The sequence below is a fragment of the Rattus norvegicus genome, chromosome 2 (genome assembly GCF_021556685.1).
Source record: "Rattus norvegicus strain SHRSP/BbbUtx chromosome 2, alternate assembly SHRSP_T2T, whole genome shotgun sequence".
Taxonomy (NCBI): Eukaryota; Metazoa; Chordata; class Mammalia; order Rodentia; family Muridae; genus Rattus; species Rattus norvegicus.
In genome coordinates, this window is record NC_141535.1 from 146,313,160 (window position 1) to 146,330,886 (window position 17,727).

General features: G+C 40.6%; 1 protein-coding gene across 2 annotated transcripts in view; it reads right to left on the bottom strand.

The window, feature by feature from the left end:
• Window positions 1–7,586: 7,586 nt before the first annotated feature.
• Window positions 7,587–17,727, bottom strand: part of LOC147996270 (uncharacterized) — a 250,959-nt gene continuing 240,818 nt past the window's right edge. Inside the window, exon 10 of one of the 2 annotated variants that reach the window (XM_087640451.1) lies at window positions 7,587–9,550. In XM_087640451.1, the coding sequence (XP_087496577.1) occupies window positions 9,457–9,550 (94 nt within the window). In that variant the 3' untranslated portion in view covers window positions 7,587–9,456. The remainder of the gene's footprint in view (window positions 9,551–17,727) is intronic. The other variant, XM_087640453.1, reaches the window with a different exon arrangement.

Genomic DNA, 17,727 nt, shown 5'->3' on the forward strand with positions numbered 1-17,727 from the left:
AACATGGCATATCAAGTTGCAACAAGATTAGGGACCTCCCCTCATATTAAAGCTGAATGAGGCAACCCAGTGGGAAGGAAAGGATGTCAAAAGCAGGCAAAAGTGTCAGAGACAGCACCTGTTCCCACTCTTAGCAGTCACACAAGAACACCAAGCCACACAGCTATAACATACATGCAGAGGAGTTAGGACAGTCCCCATGTAGGGTCTCTGATTGTCAGTTCAGTCTCAGCCCTTATGAGCCTAGGTTTGCTGTTTCTAAGGATTTTATTTTGGTGTCCTTGACCCCTCTGGCTCCTAAAATCCACTCTCTCCTTCTTTAAGATATTCTCCAAACTCCACCTAATGTTTGTTTGCCTGTGAATCCCTGTAGCTATTTCCATCAGTTACCAGATGAAGCCTCTCTGGTGACAATTGGACTAGGTATCAATGTATAAGTATAGCAGAATATCATTAGGCATCCTTTCATTGTTTTGTCAGCCATTTTTGGTTTTATCCTAGGTCTCTGGGCCATCTCTCTTCTGTTTCTAGTCCTCCAGGCAATGAGAGGGAGAAAGGGATTTGAAACTCAAGACCACCATGAAAAGCCACATTATCTTCACTGGAAGACATAGTGTGCATTACAAATGAGTCGATTAACATGTAAGCTAAAAACCATTAAATGTAGTGACTCTTCCAGTCTCACCAAGAGTAGAGTTACCCTTTCATGAAACCAAAAGCATCTATTACTTTATGTGGAGATCATAGAAAGCACTGACACAGTATGTAGAAGGAACGCAGCATGGCATTTCAATTTCAGGTAAACTCTGTAGTTTTGAAAATACCTATGTTGTCACATAAATCCCCATGTTAAGTTCTTGTCAGTACAATCAATACTGATTAACAAGATTAATATGTAAACAGCTTCGTGTTTTTATTCAACACTTTGGATTTCCCAATGACTGTAGTTATTGCTTACAAAATAATATCCAAGATTTTTTAGTAAGATTAGTGGTGACACTCATTTACACACAATGATTTTCCTGCAATAATCTTTTAATGATGAAATGATCACAGCAGTTTACTGCATTCTTATCTATAGAACCACACGCTGACATAGAACAGCAGTACATTACTTCCCCACAAACCTGTTCCTTCCACACTAGGATTGTGTCTGTTTTAGGAAGAATCAGGCTTTGAACGGGACAGATTTCTCCATGTTCACACTATGGACACTTGAACAAGCATTCTGGCTAGTCTGTGACTTACTTTCTTTTTTTTTTTTTTTTTTTTTTACATAGATTTAAGCCCGATTTTTTTTTTTTTTTTTTTATTAACTTGAGTATTTCTTATATACATTTCGAGTGTTATTCCCTTTCCCGGTTTCCGGGCAAACATCCCCCTCCCCCCTCCCCTTCCTTATGGGTGTTCCCCTCCCAACCCTCCCCCCATTGCCGCCCTCCCCCCATAGACTAGTTCACTGTGGGTTCAGTCTTAGCAGGACCCAGGGCTTCCCCTTCCACTGGTGCTCTTACTAGGATATTCATTGCTACCTATGGGGTCAGAGTCCAGGGTCAGTCCATGTATAGTCTTTAGGTAGTGGCTTAGTCCCTGGAAGCTCTGGTTGCTTGGCATTGTTGTACTTTTGGGGTCTCGAGCCCCTTCAAGCTCTTCCAGTTCTTTCTCTGATTCCTTCAATAGGGGACCTATTCTCAGTTCAGTGGTTTGCTGCTGGCATTCGCCTCTATATTTGCTGTATTCTGGCTGTGTCTCTCAGGAGCGATCTACATCCGGCTCCTGTCGGTCTGCACTTCTTTGCTTCATCCATCTTGTCTAATTGGGTGACTGTATATGTATGGGCCACATGTGGGGCAGGCTCTGAATGGGTGTTCCTTCAGTCTCTGTTTTAATCTTTGCCTCTCCCTTCCCTGCCAAGGGTATTCTTTTTCCTCATTTAAAGAAGGAGTGAAGCATTCACATTTTGATCATCCGTCTTGAGTTTCGTTTGTTCTAGGGATCTAGGGTAATTCAAGCATTTGGACTAATAGCCACTTATCAATGAGTGCATACCATGTATGTCTTTCTGTGATTGGGTTAGCTCACTCAGGATGATATTTTCCAGTTCCAACCATTTGCCTACGAATTTCATAAACTCGTTGTTTTTGATAGCTGAGTAATATTCCATTGTGTAGATGTACCACATTTTCTGTATCCATTCCTCTGTTGAAGGGCATCTGGGTTCTTTCCAGTTTCTGGCTATTATAAATAAGGCTGCGATGAACATGGTGGAGCACGTGTCTCTTTTATATGTTGAGGCATCTTTTGGGTATATGCCCAAGAGAGGTATAGCTGGATCCTCAGGCAGTTCAATGTCCAATTTTCTGAGGAACCTCCAGACTGATTTCCAGAATGGTTTTACCAGTCTGCAATCCCACCAACAATGGAGGAGTGTTCCTCTTTCTCCACATCCTCGCCAGCATCTGCTGTCACCTGAGTTTTTGATCTTAGCCAATCGCACTGGTGTGAGGTGAAATCTCAGGGTTGTTTTGATTTGCATTTCCCTTATGACTAAAGATGTTGAACATTTCTTTAGGTGTTTCTCAGCCATTCGGCATTCCTCAGCTGTGAATTCTTTGTTTAGCTCTGAACCCCATTTTTTTTTATTTTTTATTTTTTTATTAACTTGAGTATTTCTTATATACATTTCAAGTGTTATTCCCTTTCCCGGTTTCCGGGCAAAATCCCCCTCCCCCCTCCCCTTCCTTATGGGTGTTCCCCTCCCAACCCTCCCCCCATTGCCGCCCTCCCCCCATAGTCTAGTTCACTGGGGGTTCAGTCTTAGCAGGACCCAGGGCTTCCCCTTCCACTGGTGCTCTTACTAGGATATTCATTGCTACCTATGGGGTCAGAGTCCAGGGTCAGTCCATGTATAGTCTTTAGGTAGTGGCTTAGTCCCTGGAAGCTCTGGTTGCTTGGCATTGTTGTACTTTTGGGGTCTCGAGCCCCTTCAAGCTCTTCCAGTTCTTTCTCTGATTCCTTCAATAGGGGACCTATTCTCAGTTCAGTGGTTTGCTGCTGGCATTCGCCTCTATATTTGCTGTATTCTGGCTGTGTCTCTCAGGAGCGATCTACATCCGGCTCCTGTCGGTCTGCACTTCTTTGCTTCATCCATCTTGTCTAATTGGGTGGCTGTATATGTATGGGCCACATGTGGGGCAGGCTCTGAATGGGTGTTCCTTCAGTCTCTGTTTTAATCTTTGCCTCTCCCTTCCCTGCCAAGGGTATTCTTTTTCCTCATTTAAAGAAGGAGTGAAGCATTCACATTTTGATCATCCGTCTTGAGTTTCGTTTGTTCTAGGGATCTAGGGTAATTCAAGCATTTGGGCTAATAGCCACTTATCAATGAGTGCATACCATGTATGTCTTTCTGTGATTGGGTTAGCTCACTCAGGATGATATTTTCCAGTTCCAACCATTTGCCTACGAATTTCATAAACTCGTTGTTTTTGATAGCTGAGTAATATTCCATTGTGTAGATGTACCACATTTTCTGTATCCATTCCTCTGTTGAAGGGCATCTGGGTTCTTTCCAGCTTCTGGCTACTATAAATAAGGCTGCGATGAACATAGTGGAGCACGTGTCTCTTTTATATGTTGAGGCATCTTTTGGGTATATGCCCAAGAGAGGTATAGCTGGATCATCAGGCAGTTCAATGTCCAATTTTCTGAGGAACCTCCAGACTGATTTCCAGAATGGTTTTACCAGTCTGCAATCCCACCAACAATGGAGGAGTGTTCCTCTTTCTCCACATCCTCGCCAGCATCTGCTGTCACCTGAGTTTTTGATCTTAGCCAATCGCACTGGTGTGAGGTGAAATCTCAGGGTTGTTTTGATTTGCATTTCCCTTATGACTAAAGATGTTGAACATTTCTTTAGGTGTTTCTCAGCCATTCGGCATTCCTCAGCTGTGAATTCTTTGTTTAGCTCTGAACCCCATTTTTTAATAGGGTTATTTGTTTCCCTGCGGTCTAACTTCTTGAGTTCTTTGTATATTTTGGAAATAAGGCCTCTATCTGTTGTAGGATTGGTAAAGATCTTTTCCCAATCTGTTGGTTGCCGTTTTGTCCTAACCACAGTGTCCTTTGCCTTACAGAAGCTTTGCAGTTTTATGAGATCCCATTTGTCGATTCTTGATCTTAGAGCATAAGCCATTGGTGTTTTGTTCAGGAAATTTTTTCCAGTGCCCATGTGTTCCAGATGCTTCCCTAGTTTTTCTTCTATTAGTTTGAGTGTGTCTGGTTTGATGTGGAGGTCCTTGATCCACTTGGACTTAAGCTTTGTACAGGGTGATAAGGATGGATCGATCTGCATTCTTCTACATGTTGCCCTCCAGTTGAACCAGCACCATTTGCTGAAAATGCTATCTTTTTTCCATTGGATGGTTTTGGCTCCTTTGTCAAAAATCAAGTGACCATAGGTGTGTGGGTTCATTTCTGGGTCTTCAATTCTATTCCATTGGTCTATCTGTCTGTCTCTGTACCAATACCATGCAGTTTTTATCACTATTGCTCTGTAATACTGCTTGAGTTCAGGGATAGTGATTCCCCCTGAAGTCCTTTTATTGTTGAGGATAGCTTTAGCTATCCTGGGTTTTTTGTTATTCCAGATGAATTTGCAAATTGTTCTGTCTAACTCTTTGAAGAATTGGATTGGTATTTTGATGGGGATTGCATTGAATCTGTAGATTGCTTTTGGTAAAATGGCCATTTTTACCATATTAATCCTGCCAATCCATGAGCATGGGAGATCTTTCCATCTTCTGAGGTCTTCTTCAATTTCTTTCTTCAGTGTCTTGAAGTTCTTATTGTACAGATCTTTTACTTGCTTGGTTAAAGTCACACCGAGGTACTTTATATTATTTGGGTCTATTATGAAGGGTGTCGTTTCCCTAATTTCTTTCTCGGCTTGTTTCTCTTTTGTATAGAGGAAGGCAACTGATTTATTTGAGTTAATTTTATACCCAGCCACTTTGCTGAAGTTGTTTATCAGCTTTAGTAGTTCTCTGGTGGAACTTTTGGGATCACTTAAATATACTATCATATCATCTGCAAATAGTGATATTTTGACCTCTTCTTTTCCGATCTGTATCCCTTTGATCTCCTTTTGTTGTCTGATTGCTCTGGCTAGAACTTCAAGAACTATATTGAATAAGTAGGGAGAGAGTGGGCAGCCTTGTCTAGTCCTTGATTTTAGTGGGATTGCTTCAAGTTTCTCTCCATTTAGTTTAATGTTAGCAACTGGTTTGCTGTATATGGCTTTTACTATGTTTAGGTATGGGCCTTGAATTCCTATTCTTTCCAGGACTTTTATCATGAAGGGGTGTTGAATTTTGTCAAATGCTTTCTCAGCATCTAATGAAATGATCATGTGGTTCTGTTCTTTCAGTTTGTTTATATAATGGATCACGTTGATGGTTTTCCGTATATTAAACCATCCCTGCATGCCTGGGATGAAGCCTACTTGATCATGGTGGATGATTGTTTTGATCTGCTCTTGAATTCGGTTTGCCAGAATTTTATTGAGTATTTTTGCGTCGATATTCATAAGGGAAATTGGTCTGAAGTTCTCTTTCTTTGTTGTGTCTTTGTGTGGTTTAGGTATAAGAGTAATTGTAGATTCGTAGAAGGAATTCGGTAGGGCTCCATCTGTTTCAATTTTGTGGAATAGTTTGGATAATATTGGTATGAGGTCTTCTATGCAGGTTTGATAGAATTCTGCACTAAACCCATCTGGACCTGGGCTCTTTTTGGTTGGGAGACCTTTAATGACTGCTTCTATTTCCTTAGGAGTTATGGGGTTGTTTAACTGGTTTATCTGTTCCTGATTTAAATTTGATACCTGGTATCTGTCTAGGAAATAGTCCATTTCCTGAAGATTTTCAAATTTTGTTGAATATAGGTTTTTATAGTAAGATCTGATGATTTTTTGAATTTCCTCTGAATCTGTAGTTATGTCTCCCTTTTCATTTCTGATTTTGTTAATTTGGACGCACTCTCTGTGTCCTCTCGTTAGTCTGGCTAAGGGTTTATCTATCTTGTTGATTTTCTCAAAGAACCAACTTTTGGTCCTGTTGATTCTTTCTATGGTCCTTTTTGTTTCTACTTGGTTGATTTCAGCTCTGAGTTTGATTATTTCCTGCCTTCTACTCCTCCTGGGTGTATTTGCTTCTTTTTGTTCTAGAGCTTTTAGGTGTGCTGTCAAGCTGCTGACATATGCTCTTTCCTGTTTCTTTCTGCAGGCACTCAGCGCTATGAGTTTTCCTCTTAGCACAGCTTTCATTGTGTCCCATAAGTTTGAGTATGTTGTATCTTCATTTTCATTAAATTCTAAAAAGTTTTTAATTTCTTTCTTTATTTCTTCCTTGACCAGGTTATCATTGAGTAGAGCATTGTTCAATTTCCACGTATATGTGGGCATTCTTCCCTTATTGTTATTGAAGACCAGTTTTAGGCCGTGGTGGTCCGATAGCACGCATGGGATTATTTCTATCTTTCTGTACCTGTTGAGGCCCGTTTTTTGACCAATTATATGGTCAATTTTGGAGAAAGTACCATGAGGAGCTGAGAAGAAGGTATATCCTTTTGCTTTAGGATAGAATGTTCTATAAATATCCGTTAAGTCCATTTGGCTCATGACTTCTCTTAGTCTGTCGACATCACTGTTTAATTTCTGTTTCCATGATCTGTCCATTGATGAGAGTGGGGTGTTGAAATCTCCCACTATTATTGTGTGAGGTGCAATGTGTGTTTTGAGCTTTAGTAAGGTTTCTTTTACGTATGTAGGTGCCCTTGTATTTGGGGCATAGATATTTAGGATTGAGAGTTCATCTTGGTGGATTTTTCCTTTGATGAATATGAAGTGTCCTTCCTTATCTTTTTTGATGACTTTTAGTTGGAAATTGATTTTATTTGATATTAGAATGGCTACTCCAGCTTGCTTCTTCTGACCATTTGCTTGGAAAGTTGTTTTCCAGCCTTTCACTCTGAGGTAGTGTCTGTCTTTGTCTCTGAGGTGTGTTTCCTGTAGGCAGCAGAATGCAGGGTCCTCGTTGCGTATCCAGTTTGTTAATCTATGTCTTTTTATTGGGGAGTTGAGGCCATTGATATTGAGAGATATTAAGGAATAGTGATTATTGTTTCCCTTTATATTCATATTTGGATGTGAGGTTATGTTTGTGTGCTTTCATTCTCTTTGTTTTGTTGCCAAGACGATTAGTTTCTTGCTTCTTCTAGGGTATAGCTTGCCTCCTTATGTTGGGCTTTACCATTTATTATCCTTTGTAGTGCTGGATTTGTAGAAAGATATTGTGTAAATTTGGTTTTGTCATGGAATATCTTGGTTTCTCCATCAATGTTAATTGAGAGTTTTGCTGGATACAGTAACCTGGGCTGGCATTTGTGTTCTCTTAGGGTCTGTATGACATCAGTCCAGGATCTTCTGGCCTTCATAGTTTCTGGCGAGAAGTCTGGTGTGATTCTGATAGGTCTCCCTTTATATGTTACTTGACCTTTTTCCCTTACTGCTTTTAATATTCTTTCTTTATTTTGTGCGTTTGGTGTTTTGACAATTATGTGACGGGAGGTGTTTCTTTTCTGGTCCAATCTATTTGGAGTTCTGTAGGCTTCTTGTATGCCTATGGGTATCTCTTTTTTTAGGTTAGGGAAGTTTTCTTCTATGATTTTGTTGAAGATATTTACTGGTCCTTTGAGCTGGGAGTCTTCACTCTCTTCTATACCTATTATCCTTAGGTTTGATCTTCTCATTGAGTCCTGGATTTCCTGTATGTTTTGGACCAGTAGCTTTTTCCGCTTTACATTATCTTTGACAGTTGAGTCAATGATTTCTATGGAATCTTCTGCTCCTGAGATTCTCTCTTCCATCTCTTGTATTCTGTTGGTGAAGCTTGTATCTACAGCTCCTTGTCTCTTCTTTTGGTTTTCTATATCCAGGGTTGTTTCCATGTGTTCTTTCTTGATTGCTTCTATTTCCATTTTTAATTCCTTCATCTGTTTGATTGTGTTTTCCTGGAATTCTTTCAGGGATTTTTGCCATTCCTCTCTGTAGGCCTCTACTTGTTTATTAATGATTTCCTGTGTTTCCCTAAGTGTGTTCATGTCTTTCTTGAAGTCCTCCAGCATCATGATCAAATATGATTTTGAAACTAGATCTTGCTTTTCTGGTGTGTTTGGATATTCCATGTTTGTTTTGGCGGGAGAATTGGGCTCCGATGATGGCATGCAGTCTTGGTTTCTGTTGCTTGGGTTCCTGCGCTTGCCTCTCGCCATCAGATTATCTCTAGTGTTACTTTGTTCTGCTATTTCTGACAGTGGCTAGACTGACCTATAAGCCTGTGTGTCAGGAGTGCTGTAGACCTGTTTTCCTCTCTTTCAGTCAGTTATGGGGACAGTGTGTTCTGCTTTCCGGCGTGTAGTTTTTCCTCTCTACAGGTCTTCAGCTGTTCTTGTGGGCCTGTGTCTTGAGTTCACCAGGCAGCTTTCTTGCAGCAGAAAATTTGGTCTTACCTGTGGTCCCGAGGCTCAGGTTCGCTCGTGGGGTGCTGCCCAGGGGCTCTCTGCAGCGGCAGCAACCAGGAAGACCTGTGCCGCCCCTTCCGGGAGCTTCAGTGCACCAGGGTTCCAGATGGTCTTTGGCTTTTTCCTCTGGCGTCCGAGATGTGTGTGCAGGGAGCAGTCTCTTCTGGTTTCCCAGGCTTGTCTGCCTCTCTGAAGGTTTAGCTCTCCCTCCCACGGGATTTGGGTGCAGAGAACTGTTTATCCGGTCTGTTTCTTTCAGGTTCCGGCGGTGTCTCAGGCGCAGAAGTCCTGCTGCTCCTGGGCCCTCCCCCACGGGAGCCCAGAGGCCTTATACAGTTTCCTCTTGGGCCAGGGATGTGGGCAGGGGTGAGCAGTGTTTGTGGTCTCTTCCGCTCTGCAGCCTCAGGAGTGCCCACCTGACCAGGCGGTTGGGTCTCTCTCTCACCGGGTCTGGGAGCAGAGAGCTGCTGCGGGCCGGGATCCGCGGGTGTCCTTACTTTCTTTAAAGAGGGAACCACGCTACCTGCTGTGTGATACTGAAGTCAATCCAGAAGTGTGAGGAGTAAAGCATCTGTGTTTGCCAGATGTTAAAGCTGCCTCTTCTTCGTATGACAGGAAGGGAAACATTTGGAAATCATGCTTTATGTTATTTTTAAAGTCCTGCATGAGATTTTATTCATTCTTTGTCTTCACATAAATGAGAGGAAAGGACAAATTGGTCTTTGTTTACCATTTCTCAAACAGACAAAATTTCATACCTGAACATTAGTTTGAATATTCCTTCCTTTGGATCATTTTCCACCCTCGATCTTGGTTGAGTTGATCATTTCATCCTCTGCATTGCAGAGGTCTTTTGTGCTCCAGTTATTGGGGTTATCGGGTTTAGATTTTACTGGTTCTGTTGTTGATCTTGCCATGCCTGGGTGGTCCTGGTGAACAAGTGTATCCAGAATAGCATTTTGGAGAGTTGTGTGAACTGTAAAATACATATGGTCACTGAGGCTGTATTATATGTAGGTGTCACTTTGGAATCCCTGGGGTATGTTTTACACACATTTTATTATAAAGTGTCACACAAATGTGCTCTACACAGCATAGATTACTGAAGTATTTTATTGCAAATGTGTACTTGGAATGCTTACAGATACTGGTGAGCTCCAATGCATTCAGTATTTGTAACCTCTTTCTACTATGTTGTATATGGAGCATTAGACTGTCTAATAACACAATATCACTAAGAAAACATTGATTATAATAAGAAGTACACTGTACATTTGAGACCTGGAAAATATATCCACATGTATGCATACACAGAGACATATATTCACACACTTCCTACAAAATCATGATGAGTATACTTCTATAATATACATGGGTGTACTATATATTACAAATAAACACACACAAACATGTGCATTTATGCACACGCATGTACATGTGCACACACACGTATGTGTACACACACACACGTGTACACACACAAAGAATAGATGAAAAATTTAAATTATATCATATAAATGAAAATCAAATATCTAGCTCACTTGCCTAGTATGGCATTATCTCCTAGATTTAATTGTTAAAAGATTAAAATAAAAGTTGGAGGTAAACAAAATCAAAATATATTAAATGCATGTATGGAATTCTCAAAGATTAAATACAAATATATTTTAAAGATAAAATTTGGATGGAGATATGCCTTAGCCATGAAGAGCACTTGCTGGTCTTGCAGAAGACCTGGATTTGGTTCCTAGAATCCATAAAGCATCTTTAACTCAAATCTGGATTATCAAATACATTCTTCTGGGTTTTCCAGCCGCCAGTCACAAATGTGCTACACATACTTAAATGCATGCAAAACACTGCTATATAAAAAATAAAAATGTAAATATTAAAGTTGTACAGAAAGGAAAAAGGAAAAATATCTGAGCCTTTTCAATGGGAAACGTTGTTATTTGAAGTCATATTTAGTTTTTAAATTTATGGTCTTCCCTTTTAGTTTTATTTGTGATTAACATCATGATGGTTGCCAGACCTCAACCACACACATTACACTCATTGTAAATCTGTTTTTACAATGAGTGGTCACTTCATAAACATGATGCATGCAAGACACACTTCCTGTGCTGTCCTCGCTAGCCTGCTGGGAAGGAAAAGTCTGAATCTTTATACAAAGTCTCCTTGTTGTCTATACATATTGCCTGCAGTTTCCAGACATAGTGTCACCAATGAAGTTGGCAACAAGGTACAGGAAAATACCAGCTTTTAAATGATCCAGGTCATGACCAAGAGAAGCAGACAAGTTTCTAGGTATGTATGCATGTGGGGTTTCTTATGACAGGACAACAGTATCTCCCTGGCTTTAACCTTAAGGTAAGGAAACACTGGATTTTGTTTGATGTACAATATCTCTAGAGGACAGAACAGAAATGTAATGAGTAAAAAGATCTATCTTTCACAGATCTGGGGGCCTCATATCCAGAACCATCTCACTTCATCTTTACTGCTTTAAAGAATACTGAAGACTTTAAACTGATGTCATTTTTCACTAAAACAATATTATTCATTTTATTATGGCTACAGTTTCTGGCAGTTTCTAATCCTGGTGGGTTATAGCTTATAGGATACACAGAGTGATGATTCTAAGTCCTTGGCAATTCTTTGTGAATGTGAGTTGCTTCTCTCAAATTTAATGCATAAATGTTTACAGTGGAAGAAAAGTTTAAGCACATTTAAGTCTTCTCCTTCACAGATCTGGAAGTTGAAAACTGGGGGTAGCGTGACTTCCAAAGCCGCAGATTGCAAGTTTATCTAGGTTGAGATAGTCTTCCCACACTAGATTATGGTAGAGTAAATAGAAATAATAGACAGTCTGCCCACATTGATTATTCTAGGTTCACTGGAGGGAAAAAGGTCATTTCTGAACATGCAAATCTAAGACACCCTTGCCCCAGCAGGATACTCTCAAAGGCCTTAGCCTGAGTCACCAGAAGTTTATTCTGGAGTTAGAGAAACTAGAATCCAAATTCAGCTGGTTGACATCTAGAAATCTGTGTGAGTTGTCTAAGCTTCCATTTTCTAATAATTAAAATGAGACTATTAGTAACACAATTATACCTAACCTACAGAAATAATATGACTCACTAAATAATAACAGCCACCTGTTATATGCTAGATGTTATCAAACTGTGATTCCTTTCTCTATCTCTCATATTCTTACAAATGTATCAGATCTGATTTATGTCCTTGCTTTTGAGTCTAGTTTTTGGATATACATAAGATTCAATTTTCTATCTATCTACTTCAATAATTCTCAAGAGGTCCCAAGAGGATGCTGGCACTATCACTTGGAGCTTGTCAGAGATTCATATCCCCTTGTTTCACATTCAACTCTCTTAATCAGGGAAGTAGGGAATATTTTTACAAAAGTCCTCACAGGGACTTTTCTGACAGTGATCATCTTACACTGGATTGGCAGATTCAGACTGGATACAAGGAGAGAAGGACAAAATTGGTGAACACAGGACCTAATGTGAGACCAGCTCCAAACCCAGGACAGATGACTATGGTGCAGTGCCAGCAGAGGTGTCTGAAGTTGAGAAAGGGGAGACATACTGTAAGAGAGTGTCTTCCAGACGTGACAGGGTCATTATGCTCCTGAACTTCTAACAGCTCTGACTGTCTGCACAAAACCTGCACAAGTTCAAGTCAACATTCCACCATAGATTCTGGAAAGTTTCACAAAGCCCCCACATCTAGCTGAAGAACTCTTGATGGGGGGAGGGAGTTGGTAAGGGAGGAAAGTCAGTTTTCTTTAGGAGTTTGGGCTCTAGTAGGTTGCCCATGCTCCAGTGAATGGCCCTATATCTACGCACTAATTAGACTCAGTTGGCTATAAACCTACCAACAGAAGTGATGAAGTTGGTAGGAATAGGTAGTAGGGAGCATGGAAGTAGCTGTAAGGAGTCAGGGTAAATATGATCAAAATACATCATATACATATATGGAATTTTCAAAGGATAACTTAAAAAGCAAATTAGTTTTTAGAAATGTTTTTCTAATTCTCATACTTTCTGATCATATTTTCTCAGAATGGTACTTTGAATTTCTTAGTTTATAATGCTTCAGTCTCTGACCCTTGATCAAAGATCCTTCAACTACTATAATTTGGTTATGACTCAGTATGATGAAAGTTCTTGAAGGGAGTGCCTGTAAGATGAGTCTCAAACCCCACCTACTAGCAGGTGGATTTGTCTGGTCTCATCACTCTGCCATCCACAGTTAATATCTAATAGGACATGAGAAGTTTCTAGGCTTCTCGAGGGCAGGGGTTCAGTCCCATGTCTCCGAATGTCCTCTATATTTCCTAGCTCACCTACGCTTCCCATATATCTAGAGCCCAAATTGTGGAAATAATGCATGGAAATAAGATCAGGAAAATGATCAAATCCCTCCTGCAATGGCCCTTTATTTCAGAAGGGTAGCAAATAAAATGAAATAATAAAACAAGAAATGCTTCTCTAAGATGTTTTGCATCACATGACTTAGGTACCAAGTGGGTAAAATGAATGAGGCAGTACTTGTGGGCTGACTGAGGACAACCTCAAATGAGAGGTTCTCTGGCAGGATCAGGATTTCCCAGAAAGTAAGGCAGAGGACAGCTTTTTACATAATCCTTCCCAAAATGTTGGAATGCTCAACATTTGACACAACCACTGGAGCCTTTGCCACACTCCTTTAAGAGGAACATACCCTGACTTTATCTAGACTTACCACATGGCCAAAGATATTCACTCTCCCTTTGCCTCGTTTGTTACTTAAAATACCTCCACCCTCACCCCCTCAGCACAAAAGCAATTTGATGTCTTGGGGTTTCATTTGCTACACTGTTGGATAGGTGGAAAGACAATATAGTTTATGTTACAGTATGTTAATAATTATTTCTATGAGAAAGAAAATATAGTTTATGTTATAGTATGTTAATAATTATTTCTATGACTATGAAAAATGAGAACAAAGATACCCCAACTTTAGAAAGCAACGGCTCAAGGAGCATTAGATTGAAAGGGAAACAGACACTGTCTTACATGTTCTTTGATACGGGGCCAAATTCATTATCCCCATGATTCTTCTGATGAAGCACTTATTGCTGACAGGTGGCAAGAATACACTAGAGTCTGCTAAACTTACATCACTGTACTCAACATACACTGAAATCAACGTGAGTGACGGTAAGTAACACTTGTAGGATGGACTGTGGTGCTGATGCAAATTGTGTTGTCCATATAGAGTTTTACAGAATGAACTTGGACACTCTTATCTGGAAGACAGCAAAGGTGGTAGACTCAAGTTTTGTTGTAAGCTGTAATAGTCATTTTCAGATTTAAGTGAAGATATCATCATATTCAGAAAGTTCTGAGTGAGAGACGTGTGTAGCATAGTTAGAAGTGAGGGAAACAAGCTTCTAACATGCTCTGCTAACAGAACATTGCTCAGATTTCCAACTTCATGCTGAGCTCTTGATATGAGTATCTCTTCTAAGAAGAAGTTGAAAATTGACCAACATAATTCTGAGTACCTTTGTTCATGGCAGTATATAGTTTCTGTTGAAGGAAAGTTTGTCATGAAGATATGGGAGGGAATAAAGAGAATAGACATTAATTAGACATTAATGCATGCTTTTAAAATCCTAGTTTAGATTTATCCAACTTTGTCCTTAAAAAATATTACCTCTGCCTTTACAAAGATTTAACTAAATATTACTGAGTATATTAGGCAGAGACTGGCTGGCACTACCCTGTGATGTGGCTCGATGAAAATGAGAAAAGGCTTTGGGGTACCTCTAACCAAGCAAGCAAAAGACTTGAATGATAAAAATTTCAAGGTTTTGCAGAAAGAAACAGGAAAGAGCATATGTCAGCAGCTTGACAGCACACCTAAAAGCTCTAGAACAAAAAGAAGCAAATACACCCAGGAGGAGTAGAAGGCAGGAAATAATCAAACTCAGAGCTGAAATCAATCAAGTAGAAACAAAAAGGACCATAGAAAGAATCAACAGAACCAAAAGTTGATTCTTTGAGAAAATCAACAAGATATATAAACCCTTAGCCAGACTAACGTGAGGACACAGAGAGTGTGTCCAAATTAACAAAATCAGAAATGAAAAGGGAGACATAACTACAGATTCATAGGAAATTCAAAAAATCATCAGGTCTTATTATAAAAGCCTATATTCAAAAAAACTTGAAAATCTGCAGGAAATGGAAAATTTCCTAGACAGATACCAGGTACCGAAGTTAAATCAGGAACAGATAAACCAGTTAAACAACCCCATAACTCCTAAGGAAATAGAAGCAGTCATTAAAGGTCTCCCAACCAAAAAGAGCCCAGGTACAGATGGGTTTAGTGCAGAATTCTATCAGACCTTCATAGAAGACCTCATACCAATACTTTCCAAACTATTCCACAAAATTGTGACAGATGGAGCACTATGAATTCCTTCTATGAAGCCACAATTACTTTTATACCTAAACCACACAAAGACCTAACAAAGAAAGAGAACTTCAGACCAATTTCCCTTATGAATATCGACACAAAAATACTCAATAAAATTCTGGCAAACTGAATCCAAGAGCACATCAAAATAATCATCCACCATGATCAAGTAGGCTTCATCCCAGGCATGCAGGGATGGTTTAATATACGGAAAACCATCAACGTGATCCATTAAATAAACAAAGTGAAAGAACAAAACCACATGATCATTTCATTAGATGCTGAGAAAGCATTTGACAAAATTCAACACCCCTTCATGATAAAAGTCCTGGAAAGAATAGGAATTCAAGGCCCATACCTAAACATAGTAAAAGCTATATACAGCAAACCAATTGCTAACATTAAACTAAATGGAGAGAAGCTTGAAGCAATGCCACTAAAATCAGGGACTAAACAAGGCTGCCCACTCTCTCCCTACTCATTCAATATAGTTCTTGAAGTTCTAGTCAGAGCAATCAGACAACAAAAGGAAATCAAGGGGATACAGACTGGAAAAGAAGAAGTCAAAATATCATTATTTGCAGATGATATGATAGTATATTTTAGTGATCCCAAAAGTTCCACCAGAGAACTACTAAAGCTGATAAACAACTTCAGCAAAGTGACTGGGTATAAAACTAACCCAAATAAATCAGTAGCCTTCCTCTACACAAAAGAGAAACAAGCCGAGAAAGAAATTAGGGAAATGACACCCTTCATAATAGACCCCAAAAATATAAAGTACCTTGGTGTGACTTTAGCCGAGCAAGTAAAAGATCTATACAAAAGAACTTCAAGACTCTGAAGAAAGAAATTGAAGAAGACCTCAGAGGATGGAAAGATCTCCCATGCTCATGGATTGGCAGGATTAATATAGTAAAAATGGCCATTTTACCAAAAGCGATCTACAGATTCAATGCAATCCCCATCAAAATACCAATCAAATTCTTCAAAGAGTTAGACAGAACAATTTGCAAATTCATCTGGAATAACAAAAATCCCAAGATATCTAAAACTATCCCCAACAATAAAAGGACTTCAGGGGGAATCACTATCCCTGAACTCTAACAGTATACAGAGCAATAGTGATAAAAACTGCATGGTATTGATACAGAGAGAGACAGATAGACCAATGGAATAAAATTGAAGGCCCAGAAATGAACCTATACACCTATGGTCACTTGATTTTTGACAAAGGAGCCAAAATCATCCAATGGAAAAAAGATAGCATTTTCAGCAAATGGTGCTGGTTCAACTGGAGGTCAACATGTAGAAGAATGCAAATCGATCCATGCTTATCACCCTTTACAAAGCTTAAGTCCAAGTGGATCAAGGACCTCCACATCAAACCAGATACACTCAAACTAATGGAAGAAAAGCATCTCGAACACATGGGCACTGAAGAAAATTTCCTCAACAACAAACCAATGACTTATGCTCTAAGATCAAGAAACGACAAATGGGATCTCATAAAACTGCAAAGCTACTGTAAGGCAAAGGACACTGTGGTTAGGAGAAAACGGCAACCAATAGATTGGGAAAAGATCTTTACGAATCCTACAACAGATAGAGGGCTTATATCCAAAATATGCAAAGAACTCAAGAAGTTAGACAGCAGGGAGACAAATACCCCTATTAAAAATGGGGTTCAGCTGCCTCTGCAGAGAGCCCCTGGGCAGCACCCCACGAGCGAACCTGAGCCTCGGGACCACAGGTAAGACCAAATTTTCTGCTGCAAGAAAGCTGCCTGGTGAGCTTGGGACACACGGAAGCAGAATTTCTCTAGGACCAGGCACGTTCTGTGTTTACCGGAAGTCCCACACCCGCGGATCCCGGCCCGCAGCAGCTCTCTGCTCCCAGACCCGGTGAGAGAGAGACCCAACCGCCTGGTCAGGTGGGCACTCCTGAGGCTGCAGAGCGGAAGAGACCACCAACACTGCTCACCCCTGCCCACATCCCTGGCCCAAGAGGAAACTGTATAAGGCCTCTGGGCTCCCGTGGGGGAGGGCCCAGGAGCGGCAGGACACCGGCCTGAGACACTGCCGGAACCTGAAAGAAACAGACCGGATAAACAGTTCTCTGCACCCAAATCCCGTGGGAGGGAGAGCTAAACCTTCAGAGAGGCAGACAAGCCTGGGAAACAAGAAGAGACTGCTCCCTGCTCGCACATCTCGGACGCCAGAGGAAAAAGCCAAAGACCATCTGGAACCCTGGTGCACTGAAGCTCCCGGAAGGGGCGGCACAGGTCTTCCTGGTTGCTGCTGCTGCAGAGAGCCCCTGGGCAGCACCCCACGAGCGAACCTGAGCCTCGGGACCACAGGTAAGACCAACTTTTCTGCTGCAAGAAAGCTGCCTGGTGAACTCAAGACACAGGCCCACAGGAACAGCTGAAGACCTGTAGAGAGGAAAAACTACACGCCCGAAAGCAGAACACTCTGTCCCAAGAACTGACTGAAAGAGAGGAAAACAGGTCTACAGCACTCCTGACACACAGGCTTATAGGACAGTCTAGCCACTGTCAGAAATAGCAGAACAAAGTAACACTAGAGATAATCTGATGGCGAGAGGCAAGCACAGGAACCCAAGCAACAGAAACCAAGACTACATGCCATCATCGGAGCC